Genomic DNA, 25,243 nt, shown 5'->3' on the forward strand with positions numbered 1-25,243 from the left:
TATATACTTAAAATATACTGGGTATATATATTAAGCAGGTATCTTTGTTTATTTCCTTCTCTTATCCCTGTATCTGTAATATATGGTGTACTGATTTCATATCATAGTATTTAAGTACTGTTAACTTAAATCATAGTATTTAAGTTATGGATTATCAAGGAAAAAAGTAAACATCAATGAAGGACTTTGCATCCTCTTTCAGGGATAGGTTTAATGGTTTTTAATTGTACCCTGGAGATAGTTGTATAATGTTAGATGGAGGAAATAGGACTTTGTTATTGTCTTTATTTGGAGATTAAACATGGGATATGGTATTAGAAACCAAGATCTGGGCACTATGTGTGCATGTTCCTTCCAGGACTCTGGTGCGCTTATATTGTGTCAGCTGACACAAAAAGGATATATTTTGTGTATACTAGCATGTGTATATAAACATACAGGGAAGGGGCACCAGGATGGCTCAGTCAGTTAAGCATCCAACTTCGGCTCAGGACATGCATGACTTCATGATTTGTGAGTTCGAACCCCACAGCATTCTCTGTGCTGAAAGCTCAGACTCATTTTTGACAGCACAATAAATAAACATTTTTAAAAAAGAAAAAGAAAACATACAGGGAGAGGGGCAGAGGGAGACAAAGAATCTCAAGCAAGCTCCATGGTCAGCATGGAGCCCAATGCAGGGCTCAATCCCTCAACCCTGAAATCATGACCCGAGCCAAAAGCAATAGTAAAACACTCAACCAAGCCATCCAGGTGCCCCTCATAAAGATCTTCTGATTCTCTCCAGGACTTTCTTACATTATCTCCCCTTGCTTCTAGATCTGTAACTGGACATAAGTCCCAGTAGATGTCAAAGAGTACAAACTGCAACCCATAAAGAGGTGTGATACACACTAAAATAAATGTATAATTTTATATTAACAGGAATCTGGGGAATATGTTTGGGATCAGAATGGAAAGAATATAAGGTCAGATCAGGCTGAATTTATTGACACGGGCCCACTAAATTGATATTCTGGACTGAATATTTAGCTTGAGGGGCTAGTAATGTCTCTTGTTTGATTTGGTTGACCTACTGCACTAAAGCAGTTGAAATGCCAAAACTTCCTTGATATACTGTAGAGAAAACTATGCAAAGGCTCAGGAAGATTAGAATGTTAAAGTGGATTTCTGTAAGGCTTGCTTACCGACCTCAGAAGGTCCAGAGGACATGTCTTTTATCAGGCAAGCCCCAGAATCCTTCAAGATCCTTGTGGTTGCTCTTCTCTATGAATCAGAAATTACAGGGAGAATTGCTACCTTCAAATGGGGATGTGTAAGTCCAATGAGGATGCTGAGGTGCCAGGGTGGCAGGGGTGACACATGGCACTTAATCATCAAAAACATGGACATGGTTACTGTTAGGGACAGTGGAGCCAAAGCAGTAAGCAAAATAGTTCGGCTTGCAGATATTTGGTGTTCACTAGTTGATCATGGTGTAAGCAGAAATAAAATAGATGGGAAGTCCACTATAGTCTTCATCTAAGTGGAAAACCTGCAGGCGTAATGAGCAGAAGTCTGACTTGAACCACGAAAGGAGTCATACCCTCTCAATCAACGTCCAGCCTTGAGCCAGTTTACAGACTCAGAGAGGAGTCTCCAGGTCTTCTTGAGGAAAAACCCAGTAATGCCAAAAATGTATACTGTTAATCTATCTCCCAGCATTCCCCAGAGGAACAGCCAGCCATTTACCAATCTGAGTAGGCATTTGGGCGGGTGGGTAGGGAGAATCAGACTTTTCAAGATTCCCAAACACTGGCTTTCAGCTGATGTTAATGCCTAGTGACCCAAAAAGTCACTTGTAGTGCACTACCCAGAGAAGGAGCTAATGGGGGTCAAGTGATTGAGGGATTTTAGCTCAGGTCTATCTCACAGTAGGCCCACTGGGCCCAAGTCCAAAGGGTGGTTCTTTCTTCAACTGTGGAACACATAATTGGAATAGAGACGCCAGAAATTTTCAGAATTCCCACACTGGTTCCTTGACCCTTCAAGTGAGAGCTATTATGGCATAAAGACCATATGGAAGTCAGTAAAACTGTCTCTATCTACAAAGATACTAAATCAAAAGCAATACTGCATTTTTGGAGGGTTTGCAGATATTAGTGTCAGCCTCAAGGCCTGGAAAGATAGAGCAGTGGTGATTCTGTCTCCATTCAATTACTTATTTGGCCTGTGCAGAAGGTACATTAATCTTACATAATGACAGTGGATGATCATAAATTTAATCAGGTAGTAATTCTGTTTGTAGCTGAGCTTTTAGATGGAGTTTTGTTGCCGGAACAAAGCACCACTTCTCTTGTCACCTGGTGTGAAGCTATTTAGCAGCAAATGCTTTTTATCCCCCTCTACTATACTTATTAGTAAATACCATCATAGCAGTTTGCTTTATGTTGGCAAGGCCAGGAATACACCTTCACTGTCCAACCTCAGGGGTCTGTCAATTCTTCAGCCCAATATCATAGTCCAGGCTACAGGCTGCTAGATTGTCTTTTTCTTCCACCTGTCTTGTTGATTCATCACTTTGATGATACAATGCTGGTTGAACCTAATGTACAGGAAATAGAAAATACTCAAGACCTATTGGCAAGTCGCTGTGAGCCTGAGGGTGAACTATAATCCCACAAAAATGCAGGGGGCTGCCACCATGGTAAGATTTCTAAGGGTCCAGTGTTGGAGGGCATGCCAAGATAATCTTTCTAGGGTAAAGAAGGAGTTACTCCTTCTACCACCAGGGAAGACGTACAAGCGCTATTGGGCCACCTTGGATTACAGCATGTGCCACGTCTGGGCCTGCTACTCCAAGCCATCTACTAAGTGAACAGAAAAGGTACCAATTTTGAAGAGAGTCCAGAAGAAGTGACTGTTCTGCAATAGATCCAAGCTGCCAAGCAAACTGCCATGCCATTTGGATTGTGTTATCCAGAAGGCCTAATGTTGCTTGAAGTCTCAGTGGATGAGGATCCCATTAAGAACCTTTAGCAGGCAACTATCCATGAATCACAGCATATACCCTTAGGATTCTTTAAGCAAAGCCATGCTATTCGCTGTCAACATCTATTCCCCTTTTGACATGTCTGCTAATGGGTCATAGTGGAGACTGAACACCGAACCATGGGCTACCAAGTTACCATGCAACCTGAACCGCCCATCAAGAACTGGGTGTTGTCTCATCCATCAAGCCATATACTTGGGCGTTCACAGTAGCACTTCATCGTGAAATGAAATGGGATATACACGATTCATCTCCAGCAGGTCCTGAAAACACAAGTATGCCCATGACCCCTACTGCTGCTATATACTTCCCTCAATTCACAGCTATAGTCTCATAAGGAGTTCCCTATGACCAGATGACTGAGAAAGAATTCAGGCTTGAGCTAGATAATTCTGCATGGTATGCATAACTACAACCTCATTCTGAGATGGTCCTGAAAGTCAGTGGTGAAAGGATATCATCCAAGTGGGCAAAAATTTGAGCAGGGCACCTGGTTATTTATGTTGTAGGGAAGAAGAGATGGCCATAGTTATAGGTCTACACTGATTCATACACATGGGCTAATGGTTTGACTGGATGATCAAGGATTTGGAAGGAGTACATTGGAAAATCTGTGACAAGTTGTTCTGGAGAAGAAGTGTGCGCACAGACGTTTCCAATCTGGCACAGTGTGTAAAGACATTTGTTTAACCATGTGAATGTTCACCAAAGTGTAATCTTGTCAGAGTAGCATTTAATAATTAGGTGCAGGGAAGCACATATTCTGTGGACAAGACTCTCCTTCTGTTAGTCAGCCCCTTTCCCCAGCCATTTCTGTCATTGCCAAGAGGTTTCATGAATCAAAGATAGATTCCTGGTAGCAGTGAAGAGATCATGCATGGGGTCAGCAACATGGACTTCTACTCACCAAGGCCAATCTGACAAAAGTTACTATTAAGTTTCCAAACTGCGAACAGAAGAGACCACCAATTAACAACTAACTTGGCACCATTCCCTGGGTGGATCAGGGGCTACTTGATACCAGAGTGATTATATCACATCGCTTCCATCACCAAAGGGACCATACTTTGTATATACTGGTGAAGATATTTACTTTGTACATGGATTTGCCTTCCCCATCTGCAATGCATCTGTCAAAACTAACATCAGTGGATTTACAGAACGCTGAACCCATCACCATGGTATCTCATACACCTCTGTTTTATACCAGGAAACTCATTTCACATGCCCTTGGAATCAGTGTTCTTACTCTGTTCCCCATCATTTTGAAGCATCCAGAGTGATACAACATGGAGTGGCCTTTTGAAGACTCAGTTGCAGCACAAGCTAGGTGGCAACACCTTTTTGGGCTTGTGTAATGTCTTCCAAGATGTGATATATGCTTTAAATAAGTGCCCAACATTTGGGCCTGTTTCTCCCGTAGCCACAGTTTATGGAGCCTGGCATCAAAGAGGTGGAAATGGGAGAACAGCCCTATCATTTTCCTAGAGATCTACTAGCAAACTCCTTGCTTCCAATTCCCTCAGCTTTAGGCTCTGTTGGTCTAGAAGTCCTATTCCAAGATGAAGAATATACCATGAAACACTTCCACTGACCTAGAATCTGAGACTGCTAGCTAGCCACTTTGGTGCTCATAAGCCACTGAATCAACAGGGAGCTGGGTTACTGGAATGGCTGAGTGACTGGTTACTATTAGCAGGAAATTGGTTAGCTTCTACCCAGTGGGAGTAATGGGGAATATGCCTGGATTGCAAGAGATCCTCTAGGCTGCCCCATATTACTTCTGTGTCCTATCATTAAGAGAAGTGAAGGTTTGGGTCAACCCAAAGAACCAAGATAAGCTAGGGTGCTTGCAGAAGACAAAGGGACAACACAGTAGGTATGTACTAGAGGGTCATTATAAATGCCAGCTATAACCATGTGATCAATAGCAGAAACAAGCACTGTATGGTTATGAATACTTTTTATTTTTGTAATTTTTTAATTTAAATTCAAGTTAGTTAACATACAGTTGACTTGGCATCAGTGATTTACCTTATATGTGACACCCAGTGTTCATCTTGCAAAGTTCCCTCCTTAATGCCTGTCACCCAATATTGTTACTACTTTTTTTTTTTTTTTAATTTTTTTTTTTATTTTTGGGACAGAGACAGAGCATGAACGGGGGAGGGGCAGAGAGAGAGGGAGACACAGAATCAGAAGCAGGCTCCAGGCTCCGAGCCGTCAGCCCAGAGCCTGACGCGGGGCTCGAACTCACGGACCGTGAGATCGTGACCTGGCTGAAGTCGGACGCTTAACCGACTGCGCCACCCAGGCGCCCCTGTTACTACTTTTTTTTTTTTTTTTTTTTTTTAAATTTTTTTTTTCAATGTTTTTTATTTATTTTTGGGACAGAGAGAGACAGAGCATGAACGGGGGAGGGGCAGAGAGAGAGGGAGACACAGAATCGGAAACAGGCTCCGGGCTCCGAGCCATCAGCCCAGAGCCTGACGCGGGGCTCGAACTCACGGACCGCGAGATCGTGACCTGGCTGAAGTCGGACGCTTAACCGACTGCGCCACCCAGGCGCCCCACTACTTTTTAATGTTTATTTATTTTAAGGAACAGAGTGCATTTGTTGGGGAGGGGCAGAGAGAAAGGGAGAGAGAGAATCCCAAGCAGGCTCCATGCTCAGTGTGAGCCTGATGCACAACTCCCATGACTGCGAGATCAAAACCTGAGGTGATATCGAGTCGGATGCTGACTTGACTGAGCCACCCAGGCGCCCCCTCCTTTATTTTTAAATGACCAATTATGTAAATATTAACCAAATATTTTTTCTTTTATTTCCCTTTCTCGCCCCTGTATCATTTAACATCGTATGTGTTAATAGTAATCAAGTTACAACTTAAGGATGCCAGTATTTAAGTTACAGGGTATCAGTGGATGACTATGAATCAGAAAAATATACATCATCCAAAGAAAGAAAGCAACAAAAACAAGAAAGACTTCGTACCTTCTCCTGAGAAAAGCATAAGCATGTTTTTGGTTGTCTGCAAGATAGTTGATCACATTAAGTGGAAGCATGACTTTGTTTTGGTTTTATGTGGAGATTAAGTTTAGGGGTTTTTATGGGCTCAATTTGACAAGGGTGAACTGAGGTTGCATGGTAATGTGCCAATGGCTGGGGAAAACTACACTTTCCAAAGTTCCATTTCTTGAACGTTTCTACCTAAGGTTCACTACAACAGATTCTTTCACAAGAAGTGAAGCTTCCACCATGTTGAAGTTTGCACCCTATGTCGGGGATGTACTGACTTACTTATGGGTATGAGGCAGTGCCTGGGCTGCCTCCAGGGGCTCCTCCCTGGGGCTGACTCCAGGGCCAGGAAGGTAGGTTTTGCTTTAAGAAGGACCCTGGCTTCTGCACAAGTCCTTTACTGAGAAGGTCAGAGGAAACAAACAAACATGGCTTTCAGTCCACCCTTGTAGGTTCCAGCTGTTACTTGTGAGTTCTAGTTTGTTCTTGCTTTCCCACCTCACATCTATCTTCCCTTCTCAACTGCTCCTCACTCCCACCCCGTTACTTTCAAGCTCCAGCATCAGACACGAAAACAAGAGTGTTCCAGGGACTATTTAACAAGGTCCCACAATGCATAAGGTCAAATCCCTGTAACAAATCTGTATCTACATGTCTCCTAATGGTTCTGTTTCTCTGATTGAACTCTGACATTTACATTCTGAACACGCAGTTTAAAAACCTGTGATTTCAAGAATATAATCAAGATTACTACTTCTGGCTCATGTATTTATAGTCATCATATATTTCCAGTTTCGAACAGTCCTTCACACGCCTTGTGTATATGATCAACACCTAACGAACTATGTGCCCAATTTACAAGGAAAGAGTCATATACCCTACGGATCCAAGCAAGCTGAGGATTCCTAGGCTACACCACTACCACCATCACTAACAATCATGTTTCAAACAGTTGTCTGAAGATAGGGCCTGACCTACATGAACAAGCAGTATTAGGGCTTTTGGGTTATAGCCCTGTATCGCGGTCATTAACACGCCTCTGGAAATCTATATAAAATATGATTCAGGTGACAAAAAAATATACACACAGATTAAAGATGATCATCTGATTTCAAGTGATCTGGGTGACCCAGTTACTATTGTTGTGTAATATTAACCATCCCACAGTGGCCTAAAACATCCACCATTTTCTTATACCGGAGAATGCAGCAAGAGTATACAAGACAAAACTTTTCCCTGCTCCTTGATGTCTGAGGAAAAGCTGGTTTCACTGAGAGGTGGGCTACAGGCATCTGAAGACTTGCTTGCTACCATGCACAATATATTATCTGGGAGAACAAAGACTGGATATAACAGAACTCCTATGCAAAACCTCCCTGTGTGGCTTGGCTTCTTCTGACACGAAGGTCTCACTGCAGGTGTACTACTCACATGGAGGCTTAGGGCTCCCATTACAAGTATTAATAGCGAACAAGGCAGTGAGTTCTCTGGCCTTCAGGAATAATGCTGGAATCTCTTCCACCAAATCTGGGTGCAATTAAGGTATTGCCTGCAAAGACTATGTGCAATGGCATAGAGTTGTTGGGATATCCCACTGGCAGCCTGCTGAAGGTGTACCGGGCCCCCTTGGAGGCAAAGGCAAACTGTGGCTGAGGCTGCTGAAAACAGCACTGGGGAGAATGTACTGGCAAAACCCATAGTAACAATATATGTACTGGTTGCTGCTTAGACAAAGGCAGTTATTTCAGGAACAGTGGTGTTGAGTCCTGGACAACTGGCCACAGCATTGAAGGATGCGGTGACCCATTGTGACATGCCAACACTATTTCCAGGTTTAAGAACACAGTAAACTGGAGTACTAAATGGAGAAGCAGCAGTGATAAGCACTTCGTCTCTGAACAGGTGGTTACCATGCTTTCAACCGGGACATACAGTACACGGGGGTCCCCTTCTGACAACCCAAATTCTATGTGCCAAAAGTTCATATTCACTCGACTGGAACCCACCATGGGAATGGGCTATAATTAAGTCAATGGGTGCTGTGACCCCGGAGAACTCAGGCAGTAGTTCTGTGGATTAGGAGAAAACATACCTACTCATCCGAATGTCTCAGGTTGTTCATACTGGCAAAAAAAAAAAAAAAATAACACAGCCCGGGTGGCTTACAAACAACACAAATTTATTCTCACAGTTCTGGAGGCCCTCAAGTCCAAGACAGATGAAGGGGCCAGCGGTATCAGCACGTGGGGAGGGCCTGCCTCCTGGTTCGCAGATAGCTGTCCTTTTGCTCTGTCGTCACTTGTGCAAAAGCCAAAGGCGTTCGCTCAACACTCGTGAGGGCTTTACTCCCATTCATGAGAGCTCTACCCCCATAACCTCATCACATCCCAAAGGCCCCACCTCCAGAGACCATCACACTGAGGACTGCAGTTCAACATATAAGTTCTGAGGAAACAGTCACCCGCACTCGATTTTGTGGTCAGTAACTCCTCTAAGATTTTAGGGAATGACATGATCAAATTTAGCCGAAGGCCCAAATACAGCTGTAATTCAAGCCTTGTGGTAAAGTCATGACAATTTGTCAACAGTGCATTTCAGCAGATATTTAAGTCATTTCACAAACGATCTAGCGAAGGTACAAAAGCCAGTTAGTGCCCTTTGATCTTCTGTTGCATAAGTTATCTTCGTATAGTTTGGACTCCCAGCTGGGGCAATCTGTGCACCTTCATTTCTGTCACGTCCTTGTTTCCTTTTCCTGTACCTAAGTTCCTCCCATCCCTCATTCTTTCTTGCCAATTCTTTCCTTTTTGTTGTCACTCAATATGCGTCGGGGGGTTTCTATTGACTCTGATCGCACGTACAAGTTGCCTTCTCCAGAGAGCCTCCGGGGAGGATCTACGGGCTCAAGAGCCCACTCTACGGCAAAGGCTACATTGCTTCATACGGATTAAGGATCCTGGGCTTACGCTGCATTCCAATGGTCCCCTTTGCTGTGGCACAGGGTGAGTGCTTTCCCCTCTGAGCAGGAGGATGAGAACTTTTCTCAACAGAGGCAGCAGAGCACAGCTGCAAGGAGCAAGCATGGCCCATAACCCGGCGGTTGACCGAATGTCTTCCGTAGGGCTGCCTTTTTGCAACAGTGCAGGTTTCTTCTCTCTCATTTCTCTCGCTACAAATTCCCTCACAGTATTTTGGGTTTCTAGCCATGTGAAGTGACAGTGTTCAGTTTTTGTCGCCATCCTGACACCTGTGGCGGGGGCCTGGGTGGTTACAAGGGAAAGGACCACAGCCCGACAGTCCGCCTCATAGGCAGCTGCTGCTACCCGCAGGGAATGCCAATCTCTCTGGGGTCACGGTTCACAAACAATAAGGTCATTCTGTCACGGCAAGCGTCAAGGCCATCAAGCCCCAGGACTCCAAGGTTAGTCCTTTGGTGTACTGAAAAAACCCCAGCGCTTCGCAAACCCCAGGTTCACTGGCTGAGGGTTCTGCATTAGCGCAGTTGAGGTCCTTCCTCTGGCCATTTGGAAGACGTACCCTTTTGTTTCTCATCAGCCTCTGGGCCACAGGACACCACAGGTGTGCACCTCGGCACCCTCGGGCGTGAGGCGTGTGTGCAATGGCAGCAGGGGAAGGGGCAGCAAGAGATGGGGACGGCCGCTGCCCGCACGTGAACAACAGCTCATCACACACCGAGGGCCGTGCACGCTTCATGCTCCCGGGGCCAGGGCAGCCCAGCTTTCCAAACTTTCACCAAGGGCCATCTGCATGCCCTCCCCGCTGGGGCACAATGACAAAAACTGGTAAGCGTGGCCACCCTCAACAGCCGGGGACGGCCAACACACGGTACACAGTAACCAGAGAGTGCCAGCCAGACCCTCGACCCTGGGTAGCTGGGGCTCAAATGCTCACCAGTTAAAGTGCGGTGGCGTCACTGCCTCTACAGGCGGAGCGTCTCACGACACCAGCCAAACTGACTGAACCCGGAGCCCAGGCACCTGGGGTACAGCCAATTAACAATTCTTAGGGCCAAGAGCTTGTTGCCAGGGGAGGAAACAGTGACACCCAAAACAGGCAGCACAGTCCACAGCAAGAGGCTGTCTGCCAGCAACCGGTAGCTCGGTCCCAGGTGGCCTTTGTCCTATCTCAGAACTCGTTAGTCAACAACAATCACTTAATGACAACTGGATGAACTAGGTCTTACGTGGTGACCCGGGTCTTAGATGGACCATCCTCTTAGTCATGCCCACGGTGTTAACTGCCTCCTGCTAGGAGGGTTCACTCCATGTTGGTTTCAGATGTCAAGAGTCTAGGACACTGGGCCTTAACTTCAGACCACAGTTACTGTGATTAAAAATATTCTGAAGACTATAGGCACAGCTCAAATGTTCATCAGTGGCCATTATATTTGTAGTGCAGGAACACAGGACCAACGGAAACTTAGTACAGAAACAAGATGTTATGAAGAGAGGTGAGAAATTTACGACACTTGCAGAAAAGACAAGAAGGCTTATAACAACAGGAAGCTACAGCTGAAAATAGGCTTTAGCGATGGTCAGTATATGATTTCTGAGAATGCATTCTGCCTCCCACCATGGGAAAAGTGGTACTGAATACTGTGTTTCTAACTTCGTAATTATAGAAGAAACACCCTCGGAGATTCCTCTATATTGCTATAGGCAGACAGGATGGTTCATTTCTTTCACACACTTTACATTTTAGAGTAGTCGTAGAGTTACAGACACATGGAGCAGAAAGTCGAGTTCCTATACACCCCTTCACTCCTACCCCTCTGCAGCCCCCCATCATGCATATCTTGCACTAGTGTGGTCCATTTGTTACAACTGATGAGTCAATGCTGATACAGGAGTACTACCTGAAGACCACAGTTTACATTAGGCCTTACCCCGTGTTACATTTTTGGGCACTGGCAAAGGATCCGCACGCCATCTACCGTTACAATATCCTACAGCATACCCCCACTGTCCTAAAAGTCCTCCATAATCCACCTATTCAGCCTTCCCTCCCCTGCCTCAATCCTCTGGTGACCACCGATCCTTTTACTGTCTCCCCACGTGCCTTTCCAGAACGCACTAGAACTGGCAATGTAAGGTGGAAAGCCTTTCAGATTGGCTTGTCTCATTCAACAATATGCACGTAAAGGCTCCTGCATGTCTCCTGTTACCGAACGGCTCCTTTCTTTTTACCACCCACCCAATCACCGTATCCTAAAACCTGGTGAACTCGCGTCAGCGTGTTTTATTGTCGACTCCCGGAAATTTCCTACATGGGCAATCATGTTATGTGTGACTGTACACAGTTTTCTCTCCTCCTTCCCAATCCAAGTCTCTCTCCTTCTCTGGTCTTGCTCTGTCGGCGAGGACTTCCAGAAGGAGGGTGAAAGAGCAGGGACAGGGACCTCTTTGCTCTCCTCTTCTCACTGGGAAAGCATCTAGCGTCTCACCATGAAAGTACAACGTTAGCTGTAGGGCTGTTGGAGATGTTCTGTACCAAGTTAATGTTCCCCATGCTCCCAGCCTGCTGAGATTTCTTATTGTGGATTTCGGTTAACGTTTTGTGAAAGGCTCTTCTGCACCTACTGATAAGATCATATGATTATTTCTTCTTTTGCCTCCTGATGCGACAGGTGACTACCCGACTATCAAATGTTGAACCAGCACAGCACCCCTGGAATAAATCCCACATGGTCATGCCACCTAATTATATATTGTGGGATTCAACTTGGTGACGATTTGTTGAGGATCTCAGCATCTATGTTCCAAGACATACAGGCATCTAGCTTTCCTTTTCAGAATTTTTTTAAAGTAATCACACCCAAGCTAGGGTTCGAACTCAGGACCTGAGATTAAGAGTCGCGTGTTCAACTGACTCAGCCAGCCAGGCACCCCTGTTGCTTTCCTTTCCTATAATGTCTCTGCCTGGTTTTGCTACTATAATAAGCATCACAGAATGAAGTTAGGAAGGATTTCTTCTACTCCTTTTTGGAAGAGGTTGTAGAGAACTGGTGTCATTTCTTCCTTCCTTAAGTGTTTGCTAGAAGTCACCAGTGAACACATCTGGGCCTGAACTTTCTGATTTGGAAGATTAAGGATGAACTCAGTTTCTTTAATAGATATTTGCCTACACAAATTTATACTTCTGTGAGTTTAGGCAGATTGTGTCTCTCAAGGAATACATCTAGGTTATGAAATTTGTGGGCAGAGTTGTCTGTAACATTACTATCCCCTAATGTCCATGTAATCAGTTGTTATGTCTTTCATTTCTCCTATTGGCGACTTGTATCTACTCTTTTTCTTAGTTAACCTAGCTGAAGGTTTATCGGTTTTATTGACCTTTTCAAATAACTACCTTTTGGTTTATTGGTTCTCTTTTCAAACATCTCACTGACTTCTGCTCTAATTCTTATTATTTGTTTTGCTCATTTTGGATTTAGTTAACTCTTCTTTTTCTAGTTTCCGAAGATGAAAGCTTAGACTACCTGGCAACTTAAGATAGTTAGTTTGTGTAACCTGATTTTTAAATCGGAGCTTGAAATGTATTATATCATCTTTACACTCTGTCGGTCCATAAAAGCCTCACTCTGAGCTTCCTCTGGCTCTGCTAGAGTCTCAACCTACCCTCTCATATAATCAAAAATCTCCAAGGGCCCAGATCTGTTTCTGGGCACACTGGACCCCTGAATTTACAGCCTAGTTTACAACCCTAAGTGTCATATAGTCTGTCTGTGGCTTCTATTCTGAACTTTGCCTTAGAGGGCAGTTACTTCCAGGGGTTTGTACGACTGAGGCTGAGGGCTGGAGGATTCACATATGTACACTCAAGACACCCCACGGCTTGAAAGGGGAAAATGAGATTACAGAACACACTTACCATTTTGTTATTTCGATTTATATATTTTAAATGGTTACCTATTAGCTTTCTGGGCTTCCTTTCAAGACATTACTCCAGGTTGCTACATACATGGGAGGTGTGCCTGATATTGAAACAACTGCTGAACTAGGAGTGTCTATATTCAATTCCCAATTATATCAACTTCCACTAGGCATATGAAACACACAGGTTACAGAAGGTAGCATTTGAAGATACAGGAGTCCTGTAAACTTAAGGGACAATTCACAGAAGCATTTAACAGGGTTGCCGTAATTATTAAATTTATCTCTCCTTTTTATAAGCTTCATATTCACATGAACTGCCAGGATTAAGTTCGCCGAAATGATATGGTTATTAACACATCAGAACTTCTTGTGGTGAAATCCTGATTGCTTTGTAATCCCAATGCAATTAGGACAGATTACAGATTCCCTTTTGATTTTGTAACCAGTGTTAACTGATACTTAAACTATAAGCAAGAACATTTCATAAAACTTCACATACACGTAGTGCATATAAAAACTACTGACATGTGAATGTAAGTGAGTATTATGGTATCGTCCATATTTCTGCTCTAGAATATACCACGGTCATGTAAGATATCTTTAGCTAAAGCTCAGGGAAGGGCACGTGAGCATGCTACATATTACTACTAAAACATACTACTAATTACTTGTTTTCAGTGTATTGTTTCATTTGACATTTTTTTATTGTACACTGCACAATATTCCTCTCAAAATTACAACTTCTTTTTTTTTTTTTTTTTTTTAAATTTTTTTTTTTCAACGTTTTTTTTTTTATTTATTTTTGGGACAGAGAGAGACAGAGCATGAACGGGGGAGGGTCAGAGAGAGAGGGAGACACAGAATCTGAAACAGGCTCCAGGCTCTGAGCTGTCAGCCCAGAGCCCGACGCGGGGCTCGAACTCACGGACAGCGAGATCGTGACCTGGCTGAAGTCGGACGCCCAACCGACTGCGCCACCCAGGCGCCCCATCAAAATTACAACTTCTTATGTTGCCTAAAGAAATAAGGCATCAAAACCAAAACACAACTTCCAATGTTATATTACCTCTAAAGACAATCTTCAAGCTGTATGTCTCAAATTGAAAGAATTCTCCTTAATAGAAATTAACATATCCTACTTTGTATTTTAGCTAAAAACAAATCTTATAAAATCAAAACATCTTCAAGGTTCTATGCCCGCATTTGCTAGGGACATTCAAAGGAATGTTACTTAACAAGACTGTCCTTTATGTGTTGCAGTCTACTTCGGGGTAAAATAAGGCCAGTTTGTGGACGAAAGTTATTCAACATTCAGGACATTGACATTGCTTCCTCTACAACGTGAGTTCTCTGAAGCGGAGCGACTGCTGAACCACAGCTCAACATTCCTAAGACCCACTGCAATCCTAAGGTTTTTCTTGTGTGTGTGTTCTCTGATGTACAATGAGGTTTGACTTCTGAGAGAAGGGCTTTCCACATGTGTTACATTCATAGGGCTTCTCGCCTGTGTGTGACCTCTGATGGTTAACAAGGTTTGATTTACGGTAAAAAATTTTCCCACATTCATTACACTGACAAGATTTCTCCCCTGTGTGAACCCTATAATGCACTGTGAGAGAAGATCTATGAATGAAGGATTTCCCACATTGGTTACATTTGTAGGGTTTTTCCCCTGTGTGTTTTCTCTGATGTATAAGAAGTGCTGACTTCAAATAGAAAGATTTCCCACATTCATTACATTTATAGGGTTTTTCTTCTGTATGAGTTCTCTGGTGCACACTTAGAGCTGATTTATCACAGAAAGCCCTTCGACATTCATTACATTCATAGGGTTGCTCTCCTATGTGCATTCTCTGGTGCTGAGTGAGCCTAGACTTCTGGACAAAAGATTTTCCACATTCATTACATTCATAGGGTTTCTCCCCTGTGTGTTTTCTCTGATGTAGAGTAAGTCCTGACTTCACACAGAAAGACTTCCCACATTCATTACATTTATAGGGCTTTTCTTTTGTATGAGTTCTCTGGTGCACAATTAGAGCTGACTTATAACAGAAAGCCTTTCCACATTGATTACACTCATAAGGTTTGTCACCTATGTGGATTCTCTGGTGATAAGTGAGCTGAGACTTCTGGCAGAAAGTTTTCCCACATTCATTACATCCGTAGGGTTTCTCCCCTGTGTGTATCCTACTATGTTTACTTAGGGACGATTTATTATAGAAGATTTTTCCACATTCATGACACTCGAACGGTTTCTCCCCTGTATGTGTCCTGTGATGTTGAGAGAGGGTAGATTTACGGCTGAAGGATTTCCCACATTCAGGACACACAAAGGGTTTCTCCCCTGTGTTTCTCTGATGCACCATGTGGTCAGACTCCAAACACGTTTTCCCACATTCGCAACATTCATAAGGTTTCAACTCTGTATGAATTTTCTGATGCCTGGTGAGTACTGACTTGTGGTAGAAAGTTTTCCCGCATGCATTACATTTGTAGGGTTTATCCTTTACGTGGGTTTTCTGATGTTGTGTAAGATATGCCTTCTGACAGAAAGATTTCCCACAGTCAGGACATTCAAATGGTTTCTCCCCTGTATGAGTTCTCTGATGCAGGATAAGGTGTGAATTGATCCAAAAGGATTTCCCACATTCATAGCATTCATAGGGTTTCAGCCCTATGTGTGTCCTTTGGTGTTTGGTGAGGTCTGTCTTCTGGTAAAAAGTTTTCCCACACGCGCTACACTGATAGGGTTTCTCCCCTGTATGTATTCTCTGGTGTATCGTGAGGGCGGACTTGTGGCTGAAGGCTTTACCACATTCGTTGCACACATAGGGCTTCTCCCCCGTGTGTGATCTCTGATGTTTCGTGAGGTCTGACTTCTCCCAGAAAGTTTTTCCACATTCATCACACTGAAAGCGTTTCTCTCCTGTGTGTATCCTCTGATGTCGAGTGAGGTGGGACTTATGCCAAAACGCTTTCCCACATTCATTGCATTCAAAGTGTTTCTCTCCTGTATGAGTTTTCTGAAGTTGTGGAAGGCATAAATCCCCCCGGAAACGATCCCCACTCTCACTACACTCCGAGGGTTTCATACGTGCCCCATGAGGTTTCAAAAGGGTAGACTTCACACATAACGATTTCCCACAACCACGCAGTCCACAGTGATTCTCGTCGGAGGCATTCATGTGATGTAACAAGAAAGAGGAGTTAGGAAAGAAGGTTCTCCCATATTCAATACATTCAGAGTGATTCTCTTCAGTGATCTCTCTCTTGTACGTACTCAATGTTGCCTTTTTGGGGAAGGTTTCTTGATACATGTAATATTCAAAATTTTTCTCTGCACTTTGAATCTTTTCACGATCAACAGAGTCCTCATCCTGACTGAAAGTTTCCCCATGTTTAAAAAATTCACTTTTCTCACTAGTAGGAGTTTTCTTGTGTTTAATACTGAGTAGCAATTTTCCACAGGCACTAAATTCACCAGTCTTTTCTCCCAAACGTCTTTTCTTATTGATACACAATTCAGAAATACAGCTGAAACTCACTCCATATGAGTCACACTGACAGAGGCTTTCTCTGGAAGGAAACGAATTTGTGTCCAGGTTAAATGGTTTTCCTATTACAATATCACGTTCCTTGGTCAGCGTTTTCTTACTGATGAATGCAACTTCCTTCACAGGTTTATGCTGGTTTTCTCGGCTCCTTCCTTTCTTGTGATCAGTTTCCCAGACTTCTAAAGATAAAAAAAATTAACCGTACACATAAATACTAACTCATTTCTTCTGGAATGCAACGTATATACAAACGCCCTATGTTTTAGCAGATTTTGATTTTTTGTCTAGTCTCCAAGGAAGAAAATAACTATAAGTACTTATTTTTTCGATTTCTTCTGTTGGACATGAAATACGAAAATGGAAACAAGAAACAAAAGGCCTGGCATGGTGGAAGAAAGGAGAGAAAACTACTACAACCATACATCTGCATTCCGACGTCTGAGTTACGTAACGGCAGCTACTAAATTCGGAACGCCTCCATCTATCCTCCAAATACCTCTAAAGATCAACATACGGAGAGCAAATAAAATGACCAATCGACAACCCGTGACTTCAGCGTAACTGGGAAATACAAAATACTACTGACTTCAAACCACCACTGAGGAAATAAACATTTAATACAGAAGAAACTGATATAGAGTCCACATCTATATAAAGAGTCAGTTTGAGTCTGTGGCAACGACACGTAGAGGAAGAGACAGAGAACTGAGAGATAATTAAAGTTCTTTTTCTTTAATATTTATTTTTGAGAGAGAGAGAAACAGAGCATGAGCGAGGAAGTGGCAGAGAGAGGGGTACAGAGAACCCAAAGCAGGCTCCAGGCTCTGAGCTCGTAGCACAGAGCACGACATGGGACTGAAACTCAGGAACCGTAAGATCCTGACCTGAGCTGAAGCCAGACGCTCAACAGACTGAACCACCCAGGCGCCCCTAGAACGTATAGATAATTAAATGCAAATAAAATCACTCCCTCAAAGGAGAAGTCCCACCGTGAGAGGGAAAATATGGAGCAGACATCTTCGTTCTGACAGATGACAGCTCAGACCACCGAGAACTCCAACACAAGGGACTTGGAGTATTAATGGGAACTACGGAGGCAAGGGCTGATCGGGTGAGGAATTCAATTGTAAAAAGGCCAGAGTGATCTTAGAATATGACTCAAATTGTAAGAACCTGGTTATGAGCTCAACTGTCCCCCTCCCAAATTCGTATGTTGAAGCCGTGAGGTTTAATTACATTATCAGGGTGTAGCACTAATGACAGGAAAGACATCCATATCAGAAGCCGAAGAGACACCAGCCCTTTCCTGCTCTCCCTGTTTGCAGAAAAAAAGCCATGTGAGGAGAGGGCCACAAGGTGCTGTCTGCAAGCTGAAGACAGAGGGCTCACCAGAAGGCACCCGAGGGCACCCTGAGGATACCTTCATCTTGGCCATACAGCCTCCAGATGTGTGAAAAAATAAATTTGTTACTTAGGCCACCCACTCTGTGGTGTTTTGTCAGAGCGGTTCAGGCCAACTCCTAGGAAGCATGAAGAGAAAAGAGACTTGAATGAAATTTTAATAAACAGCATGAAAAAAGACATGACAATAGAGCAGAAAAAAGAATGACAATAAAACCAAAGAAAGAAAACTGGATCACAGAGAAAGTTCTGGATAAAGCAGGTGATCTACAAAATAATAAAATACATGTTTTTAATTAAAATTATATGTGTGACTGTAGTGTCTAAAGAGAAAAAAAGAAAACAATGGAATAAATACAGTATTGAAAACCATTATCTAAGAAAATTGCCCAGAAATAAAAAGAGATCTTACCCGCATATTTTAAGGACCACCATGAACTTTCCTTTTCCGTCAGGAAAGCTGACCTGAAACAGTCCTTCCTAAGACATGCTTTAAGGAAACTGTAAACCTTAAAAGTGAAGAAGTCTCCTCTGGACAGAAAGATCAAGTCTCAATAAGCAAACAAACATGTAGATTGGGCAAGAGACTCTGTCACCAATAAACAAAGTGAGGTCAGTGCAGCAACCTTTTCAACAAATAACCAAGTAGACGTCAAGGGTTGTATATCCAGCCACGTGATCCTTTAAAAGTATCCAGGCTCTGGGAAGAGGTCGATCATATTAGAGATTCAAGAAATCAGGTAATAATGTAATCACGGAACCTTCTAGAAGAGGACAAACTTCAAGCAACCAGTATTTGATAGGAAACACTGGTAGAAAACCTGAGCAGTGTAGGACTAAGACCAAAAGAAAGTTGAGAACAAGAACATAAGAGTAATATATAAATGCTACATATTCCAGTGAAGCAGAAATAATGCACATAAAAAGACTACTGGATACAGGAAAAAGGAGAAGAAATAACAGTAAGCTAAGTGAGAGCCATGGAATAGTCTAAAGAAGGTCACTAAACACTCTAAAGGTCACTAAAAGCTGAAAACCAAATGGCAGGTTAAATAAGGAAATGAGCAACTAAAGGCAGTATAAGAGACGTTACTGTAAGAGTAACCACTAGAACAAAAACATCTAAAGTTTCTAATGGACTCCTTCAAAATGAACAAAAAGACGAAACAGAATGGTTCAGTGAATATGATACTCATGAAATGTTAACAAAATGCCAGATATGAGACCAGACAGGAATCCTGGTAGTAAATGTGAATGGGCTTAACTCACCACTTAATAAAATGACTTCAAGTGGATTACAAACAAATATCAAATTTCTGCTGCAAAGGGGAAACACACTGACAGAAAATGACTCAAAAAGCTAAAAACACAGGAATGGTCAATATTGTTCCAGGCAAAGGGAAACACTAAGGAAACAGATAAAATCTAGTTATCAGGAAGGACAAAAAACAAAGCACAAGGCTAACATCCACAACTTTGAATGTACAAGTAACAGTAAGGAGTATCAAAACACCAAACAACATTCGTGAAGCAAACACACTGATAAAATGAGTATTAAGAAAGATCAGAAAGTACGATGTCGGGATGTAGAGACGCAACGACAGCAATCAGGAAGACATGTATTATGACCCATACACAATTTTCGAAAATTAAAACGTTAACACAAAATACACTTACGTCTCTAGGGTGCAAGAAACATTTAAAAAAAACCTGATAAAGGTAACATGCTCAGGAAACAATGCACTAAAACTAGAACTTACTCGGGAAGAACAAACTTCTTCCATCAGGACCTCAAAACCAAACAACTGTCTAGTAAACTGCTCTTTGTTGAAAAAGGAAACACATAGCTGAATTTCTAAACCAAAAAAACTACTGTAAATATTACTTATGAGTCTATGTGGGATACACGTACTGATCAGAGATTTCATAGCATTAAATGTCTTGCATCAGTGAAAAAGAATGAAAAAAGCAAATCCGTAACTCAAAAAAAACTACAAAAAGGCAACAGTAATGTAAAAGAAAGAAGTTAAAGCACAAAGAGGGAAATAATGAAGGTAAAAACAGAGAAATACAAAACTAAACTTAAAATAATATAGATAAGGGAGCTCAAGTGGTTAAGTTGTTTTGACACTTGATGATGCCACGGTTTGGTCTGTGAGTTCAAGCCCTCTGCGCTCTCAGCCCCTTCCCTGCTCATGAGTACGTGTACACTCTTCTCTCTCTCTCTCTCTCTCTCTCTCTCTCTCTCTCTCTCTCTCTCTCTCAAAATAAATAAATTTAAAAAAATAATAATACAGGGGCGCCTGGGTGGCTCTGTCGGTTACGTGTCTGACATCAGTTCAAGTCACGATGTCACGGTTTGTGAGTTTGAGCCCAGCACCTGGCTCTGTGCTGACAGCTTCAGATTCTGAGTCTCCCTCTCTCTCTCTGCCCCTCCCTGACTTGTGCTCTGTCCCTCCCTCTCAAAAATAAATAAATGTAAAAAAAATTTTTTAAAGGAAATAAATAATACAGATAAGACTTTTTATTCATTATTAAGGCCCAGCAGATTTACTAAAGGATGCCTTAGAGTGAGTCATTCCAGGTCAGTTTTCTCAAGTCCCACATGATCCCTTCTGTTAATAAAACAGAAACAGAAAAACAGTTGTACAAGTGTTAACTCAAAAAGCTGGTCATTTGGGGGGCAACTGGGTGGCGCAGTAGATTAAGCTTCTGACTTCAACTCAGGTCATGTCAGGGCTCGGTTCAAGCCCTGGGTCGGGCTCTGTGCTGACAGCTCAGAGCCTGGAGCCTGCCTCAGATTCTGTGTTCTGCACCTCCCTGCTCACGCGTGAACTCTATCTCAAAAAGAAACAAACAAAAAGAGAAATTAATTTTTTAAAAAGCCTGGTTCTTTGGGGGCTCCTGGCAAACTCAGCTGGTGGCGTGTGCAGCTCTGGAACACAAGAGACATTACACCAGAAGGAACAAGGCAAAGAGACAAAGAAGAGGCATCCCAGGCTATTGCATTTGTTCCAATCCACCAGAACCATTCACACAAATACACTTATGATAGATGAAGATATTCTAATGATTTCCTCCACCTGTGTTTTCCAGGAGATGATTTCAAAAATGGTGGCATGAAGGGCAGTACCAAAGAGTCGCCTCACACGCTACTCTCTGAAAGGACTCACATTTAACTGGACCAAACTATAGAATGTGTGACTCAGGACAACGTTGGAAACATTGAGCAAAGAGCCAACAATGAGTAGAGGCTAAGGGCAGAATGTGACACCATTAGAGGCAGGGAGGTTAACACAGAGATCAGTGAAAGAGACTGTTAATCAGGGTTCTCCAGAGAAACAGAGCCAGGTACTATATGTACGTGTGAGAGCGACACAGACAAAGGAAGAGGTTTATTAAAGGACCCGGCTTTTGCACTTACGGACGACAAGAAGTCCCACAGTCTGCTGTCTGAAAGCTGGAGAGCCAGGAAAGCCAACTGTATTTCAAAAGGCCTGAGAACGAGGGGAGGTGATGGTGTAACTCCCAGCAAAGATGAAAGGCCTGCCAACTAGAGGGTTGGTGGTGTAAGTCCCAGAGCCTGAAGGCCCCACAACCAGGAGCACTGATTCTGTCCAGAGAGGATGGACGTCCCGGCGCAAAAAGAGAAAGAGAATTTGTCCTTCTTTGCCTTTTGTTCCATTCAGGTCCTCAACGAATTAGAGGATATCTGACCATAATGGTGAGGGTGGATCTCTTTACTCAGTCTACTGAGTCAAATGCTGCTTCCAGAAACACCCCCCAAGACACACTTTGACCAGTCTGGCCATCCCTGAGGCCACTCGGGTTGACACCCAGAATTAATCATCATAGACACACTCAAAGAGCACCCTCTCAACACGACTGCCATTCTACGAACCATGTGCACTGCCCAAGGCAGAGCCCTCTGACAAGAGACATCAGCCAACAGTACACTGCAAGAGGAAAAGACTTCAATCAAATATTACAATCAAGTCACTTAACAAATACATAAGCAAGCAAAAATAACAAGAGGCCCTATCAGACTCGGTACAAAATATCTAAAATATGCTTTCGTCCAAAATTACAGGTTCACAAGACAAATGGGAAAATTTCACATACATGGGGGAAGCAATAGGCAACAAACTGTCCTTGAGAGGGTCTGGATACTGGATTTAGCCGACCTCCAAGCAGCTGTTATAAACATGTTCAATAGGGAAACCCCACTGGGGCGCCTGGGTGGCTTAGTCGGTTGAGTGTCCGACTTTGGCTCAGGTCATGATCTCATGGCTCGTGAGTTCGAGCCCCGCAGGGGGCTCTGTGCTGACTTAGAGCCAGGAACCTGCTTCGCATTCTGTCTCTCCCTCTCTGCTCCTCCCCTGCTCATGTTCTGTCTCTCTCTTTCTCAAAAATAAACTAAAAACAAAGGGAACCACATTTACGGGATAAAGGAAGGTAGTGTTGATACCCTGTAACACAGAAAATATAAAAAAAAAGGAAAAGAATTAAGTGAAAATTCTAAATTTGACAATTTACAGTAACTACACCGTAAATTCCTTAGATGGGCTCAACAGTTGACTGAATGTTATAGAGGAAAGAATTAGTAAACTTATAATACAGTCTAAACACTAGAAAGAAATAAGAATGAAGAAAACTGACCAAAGCCTCAAATATATGAAAGATACCATTATCTGCACCAACATACTCATAATGGGAATATCAAAAGAAGAGAAGAAAGTGGAAGGGGCAGAAAAATTATTCAACAAAGTTATGGTGAAATCTTTCAAATTTAGAGAAAAAGAATATTCAAACACAAAATGATAGACGAACACCACGTGGGATAAACAGATCCACGTCAAGAAGCATCACAGTAAAAATATTAAAAAGCAAAGAGGAAAAAAAATTTCTTAAGTATCAAGAGAAGTACAACTCATCACATACAAGGGAACTCCAGTAAGATGACCACCTGACTTCTCATCAGAAACACAGAATCCAGGAGGTAGGATGACAGAGTGTGTTGGGGGAATAAAACAAACAAAAACAAAACAAAACAAAAAAACCCCAAAACAGTCAACCAAAATAACAGCACTGCTTTCAAAACTGAAGGCGATATAAATTAACCCATAAATTCCCAGTCATTACTTCAAATCCACAAAGATTGTAGGTAAAAGTAACTATTTTAAAAGACAGGATAAAGAAGTATTTCTTCTAACCATTTGGCCAAGGCCATGCAACAATCTTTACATATATAACGATACTGTTGGGTCTGTAACCGTAGAAATAAATGTATTTGACAATAAGGCAAAATGAGGCAGAAAAACAAAGGCAAACTGGGGTGAGAAAATAACCATGGATGGTAACCGGAATCCACAGTAGCAAATGAAGCAGAAATGGTGAATAAGAAAGTTAATATAATGAACTCCACAAAGAGATATTTGCTATCCTTTCTTCTCTCAGTTTCTTTTTAAGACATCCAATTATATAAAATAGTAATTCAACAATGTATTGCTGGAATTTAAACATATACAGATCTACTATGTACAAAAGGAACCTCACAAAAATAGAGTAGAAGAAGTAGAATTACATATGAATGACCTTTCTATACTTCACTGTAGATGAGGGAGTATAAACCTGAAGTATGGTGATAGGGTGAATTTCTTAGGTGAATTTTAATAACAACCATCATGAAAATAATTGAGTGAAATGGTCACCGTAGAATTAAAATATTATGCTAAACCATATTCACTTAATGAAAATGAAGGCAATAATATAAAAGAACTAAAGGGTCATAAGGCTGGGTAGGGCAGATAAATGTCAAAACGTAATATGGCAGGAGTAAATCCAGCCGTATCAATAACGGAAAACTGGGAATGGATTTAGAAATCCAATCAAAAAGCATAGGGGCACCTGGGTGGCTTGGTGGTTGGGCGTCCGACTCTGGCTCTGGTCATCATCTCACGGTTTGTGAGTTCGAGCCCCGCGTCGGGCTCTGTGCTAATAGCTCAGAGCCTGGAGCCTGCTTCGGGTTCTGTGTGTGTGTGTGTGTGTGTGTGTGTGTGTGTGTGTGTGTGTCTGTCTCTCTCTCTCTCTTCCCCTCTCCCACTTTTGTTCTGTCTCTATCAAAAATAAATAAATGTAAAAAAACATTTTTTTTAAAAAGCAGTAATTGTCAGCTTGTAGAAAATATGTAAATTCAAACACATGGTATCTACAAGACACACTGTATTTAAAGGCACAAATAGGTAGAAAATTTTAAAAGCAGAGAAAGATCAATCAAGTATATAGCATCAGTAAGCAGGTTGGACAGGCTATACTAATATCAGACAAAATCCACTTTAACACAAAATACATAATTAGAGATAAAGTGGGACATTACATAATGAAAACAATCCATCAGTAAAGGAGACAAAAATCCAAGCAATTATACGCTACTAACGACGAGTCTCAAGAAATACTGAGAGAATTCAAAGCAAAAATACACACATCAACAATTACAGATTTTAATATCCCCCACTAAGTAATGGATAAAACAAGGGATAGAATACAAATAAGAGAAAAAAAAAGATAGAAAAACACTATGAAGTAACCAGCCTAACAAATATATATAAGACAATCCACTCAAAAAGAGCAGATAATGCATTCTTCAAAAGTACACACAAAAGGTTCCCAAAAATACATTTTAAAAGGTTCTCCCACCAAAATGGAAGGAAATTATAAATCTATCATATAAAGGAATTCTGAAAACTCACAATTGGAGATTAAATAACATATCTCTGAATAAAATAGAGGGAAACAATATTCAGAAAACTGAAAACACTTTTTAGTAAAAACAAAGACAAAATATACCATATCTTATGAAACAAACAGAAAACAGTACTTAGAAGACAATTTATCCTACAATATCATATTAAACGAGAACGATCCAAATCAATAACCTGCCTTGTACACCTGAGAACAATGGAGGAAAAAGCAATACAAATTGAAAGCAAGCAAGGATAGGAAATGAGAGAAAAGTAAAAATTAATAAACCAGCAAAGAAAGGCAATAGATAACTCTTTTAAAAGATCAATAAGCCTGACTAAACTGTATTTAGGCTGACATGGAAATAAGAGAGATAAGAGTCAAACTACTGAAGTTATGGGGCGCCTGGGTGGGTGGCTTAATCAGTTGAGCATTCAACTCTTGATTTCGGCTCAGATCATGATGTCATGATTCGCGTGACTGAGCCCTGCATTGGGCTCTGTGCTGGCACCGTGGAGCCTGCTCGGGATTCTCTGTCCACCTTTCGCTCTGCCCCTCACCTGCTCACTCTCATGTGCACTCTCTCAAAAACAAACAAATA

At 42.1% G+C, this 25,243-nt stretch overlaps 3 protein-coding genes across 9 annotated transcripts in view; all 3 read right to left on the reverse strand.

Annotated features, from left to right (window-relative positions):
• Positions 1-25,243, reverse strand: part of LOC131493665 (zinc finger protein 33B-like) — a 90,711-nt gene that overhangs the window by 51,481 nt on the left and 13,987 nt on the right. The gene's annotated exons all lie outside the window — the stretch shown is intronic.
• Positions 1-25,243, reverse strand: part of LOC131493688 (zinc finger protein 37A-like) — an 80,584-nt gene that overhangs the window by 18,814 nt on the left and 36,527 nt on the right. Inside the window, exons 1-2 of one of the 4 annotated variants that reach the window (XM_058698337.1) lie at positions 2,871-3,018; positions 2,408-2,584 (exon numbers count right to left, since the gene is read on the reverse strand). The exons of the other annotated variants lie outside the window; for them this stretch is intronic. Coding sequence (XP_058554320.1) covers positions 2,408-2,413 — 6 coding nt within the window. The 5' untranslated portion in view covers positions 2,414-2,584; positions 2,871-3,018. Of the gene's footprint in view, positions 1-2,407; positions 2,585-2,870; positions 3,019-25,243 lie in introns of those variants that run through there. 4 annotated transcript variants of the gene reach the window in all.
• The window catches only part of LOC131493667 (zinc finger protein 33B-like), a 94,023-nt gene continuing 82,724 nt past the window's right edge, over positions 13,945-25,243 (reverse strand). For 3 of the 4 annotated variants that reach the window (XM_058698274.1, XM_058698276.1, XM_058698275.1), the window contains exon 5: positions 13,945-16,679. In XM_058698274.1, coding sequence (XP_058554257.1) covers positions 14,353-16,679 — 2,327 coding nt within the window. In that variant the 3' untranslated portion in view covers positions 13,945-14,352. The remainder of the gene's footprint in view (positions 16,680-25,243) is intronic. The other variant, XM_058698277.1, reaches the window with a different exon arrangement.

The sequence above is a fragment of the Neofelis nebulosa genome, chromosome 13 (assembly GCF_028018385.1).
Source record: "Neofelis nebulosa isolate mNeoNeb1 chromosome 13, mNeoNeb1.pri, whole genome shotgun sequence".
In the NCBI taxonomy this organism is placed as follows: domain Eukaryota; kingdom Metazoa; phylum Chordata; class Mammalia; order Carnivora; family Felidae; genus Neofelis; species Neofelis nebulosa.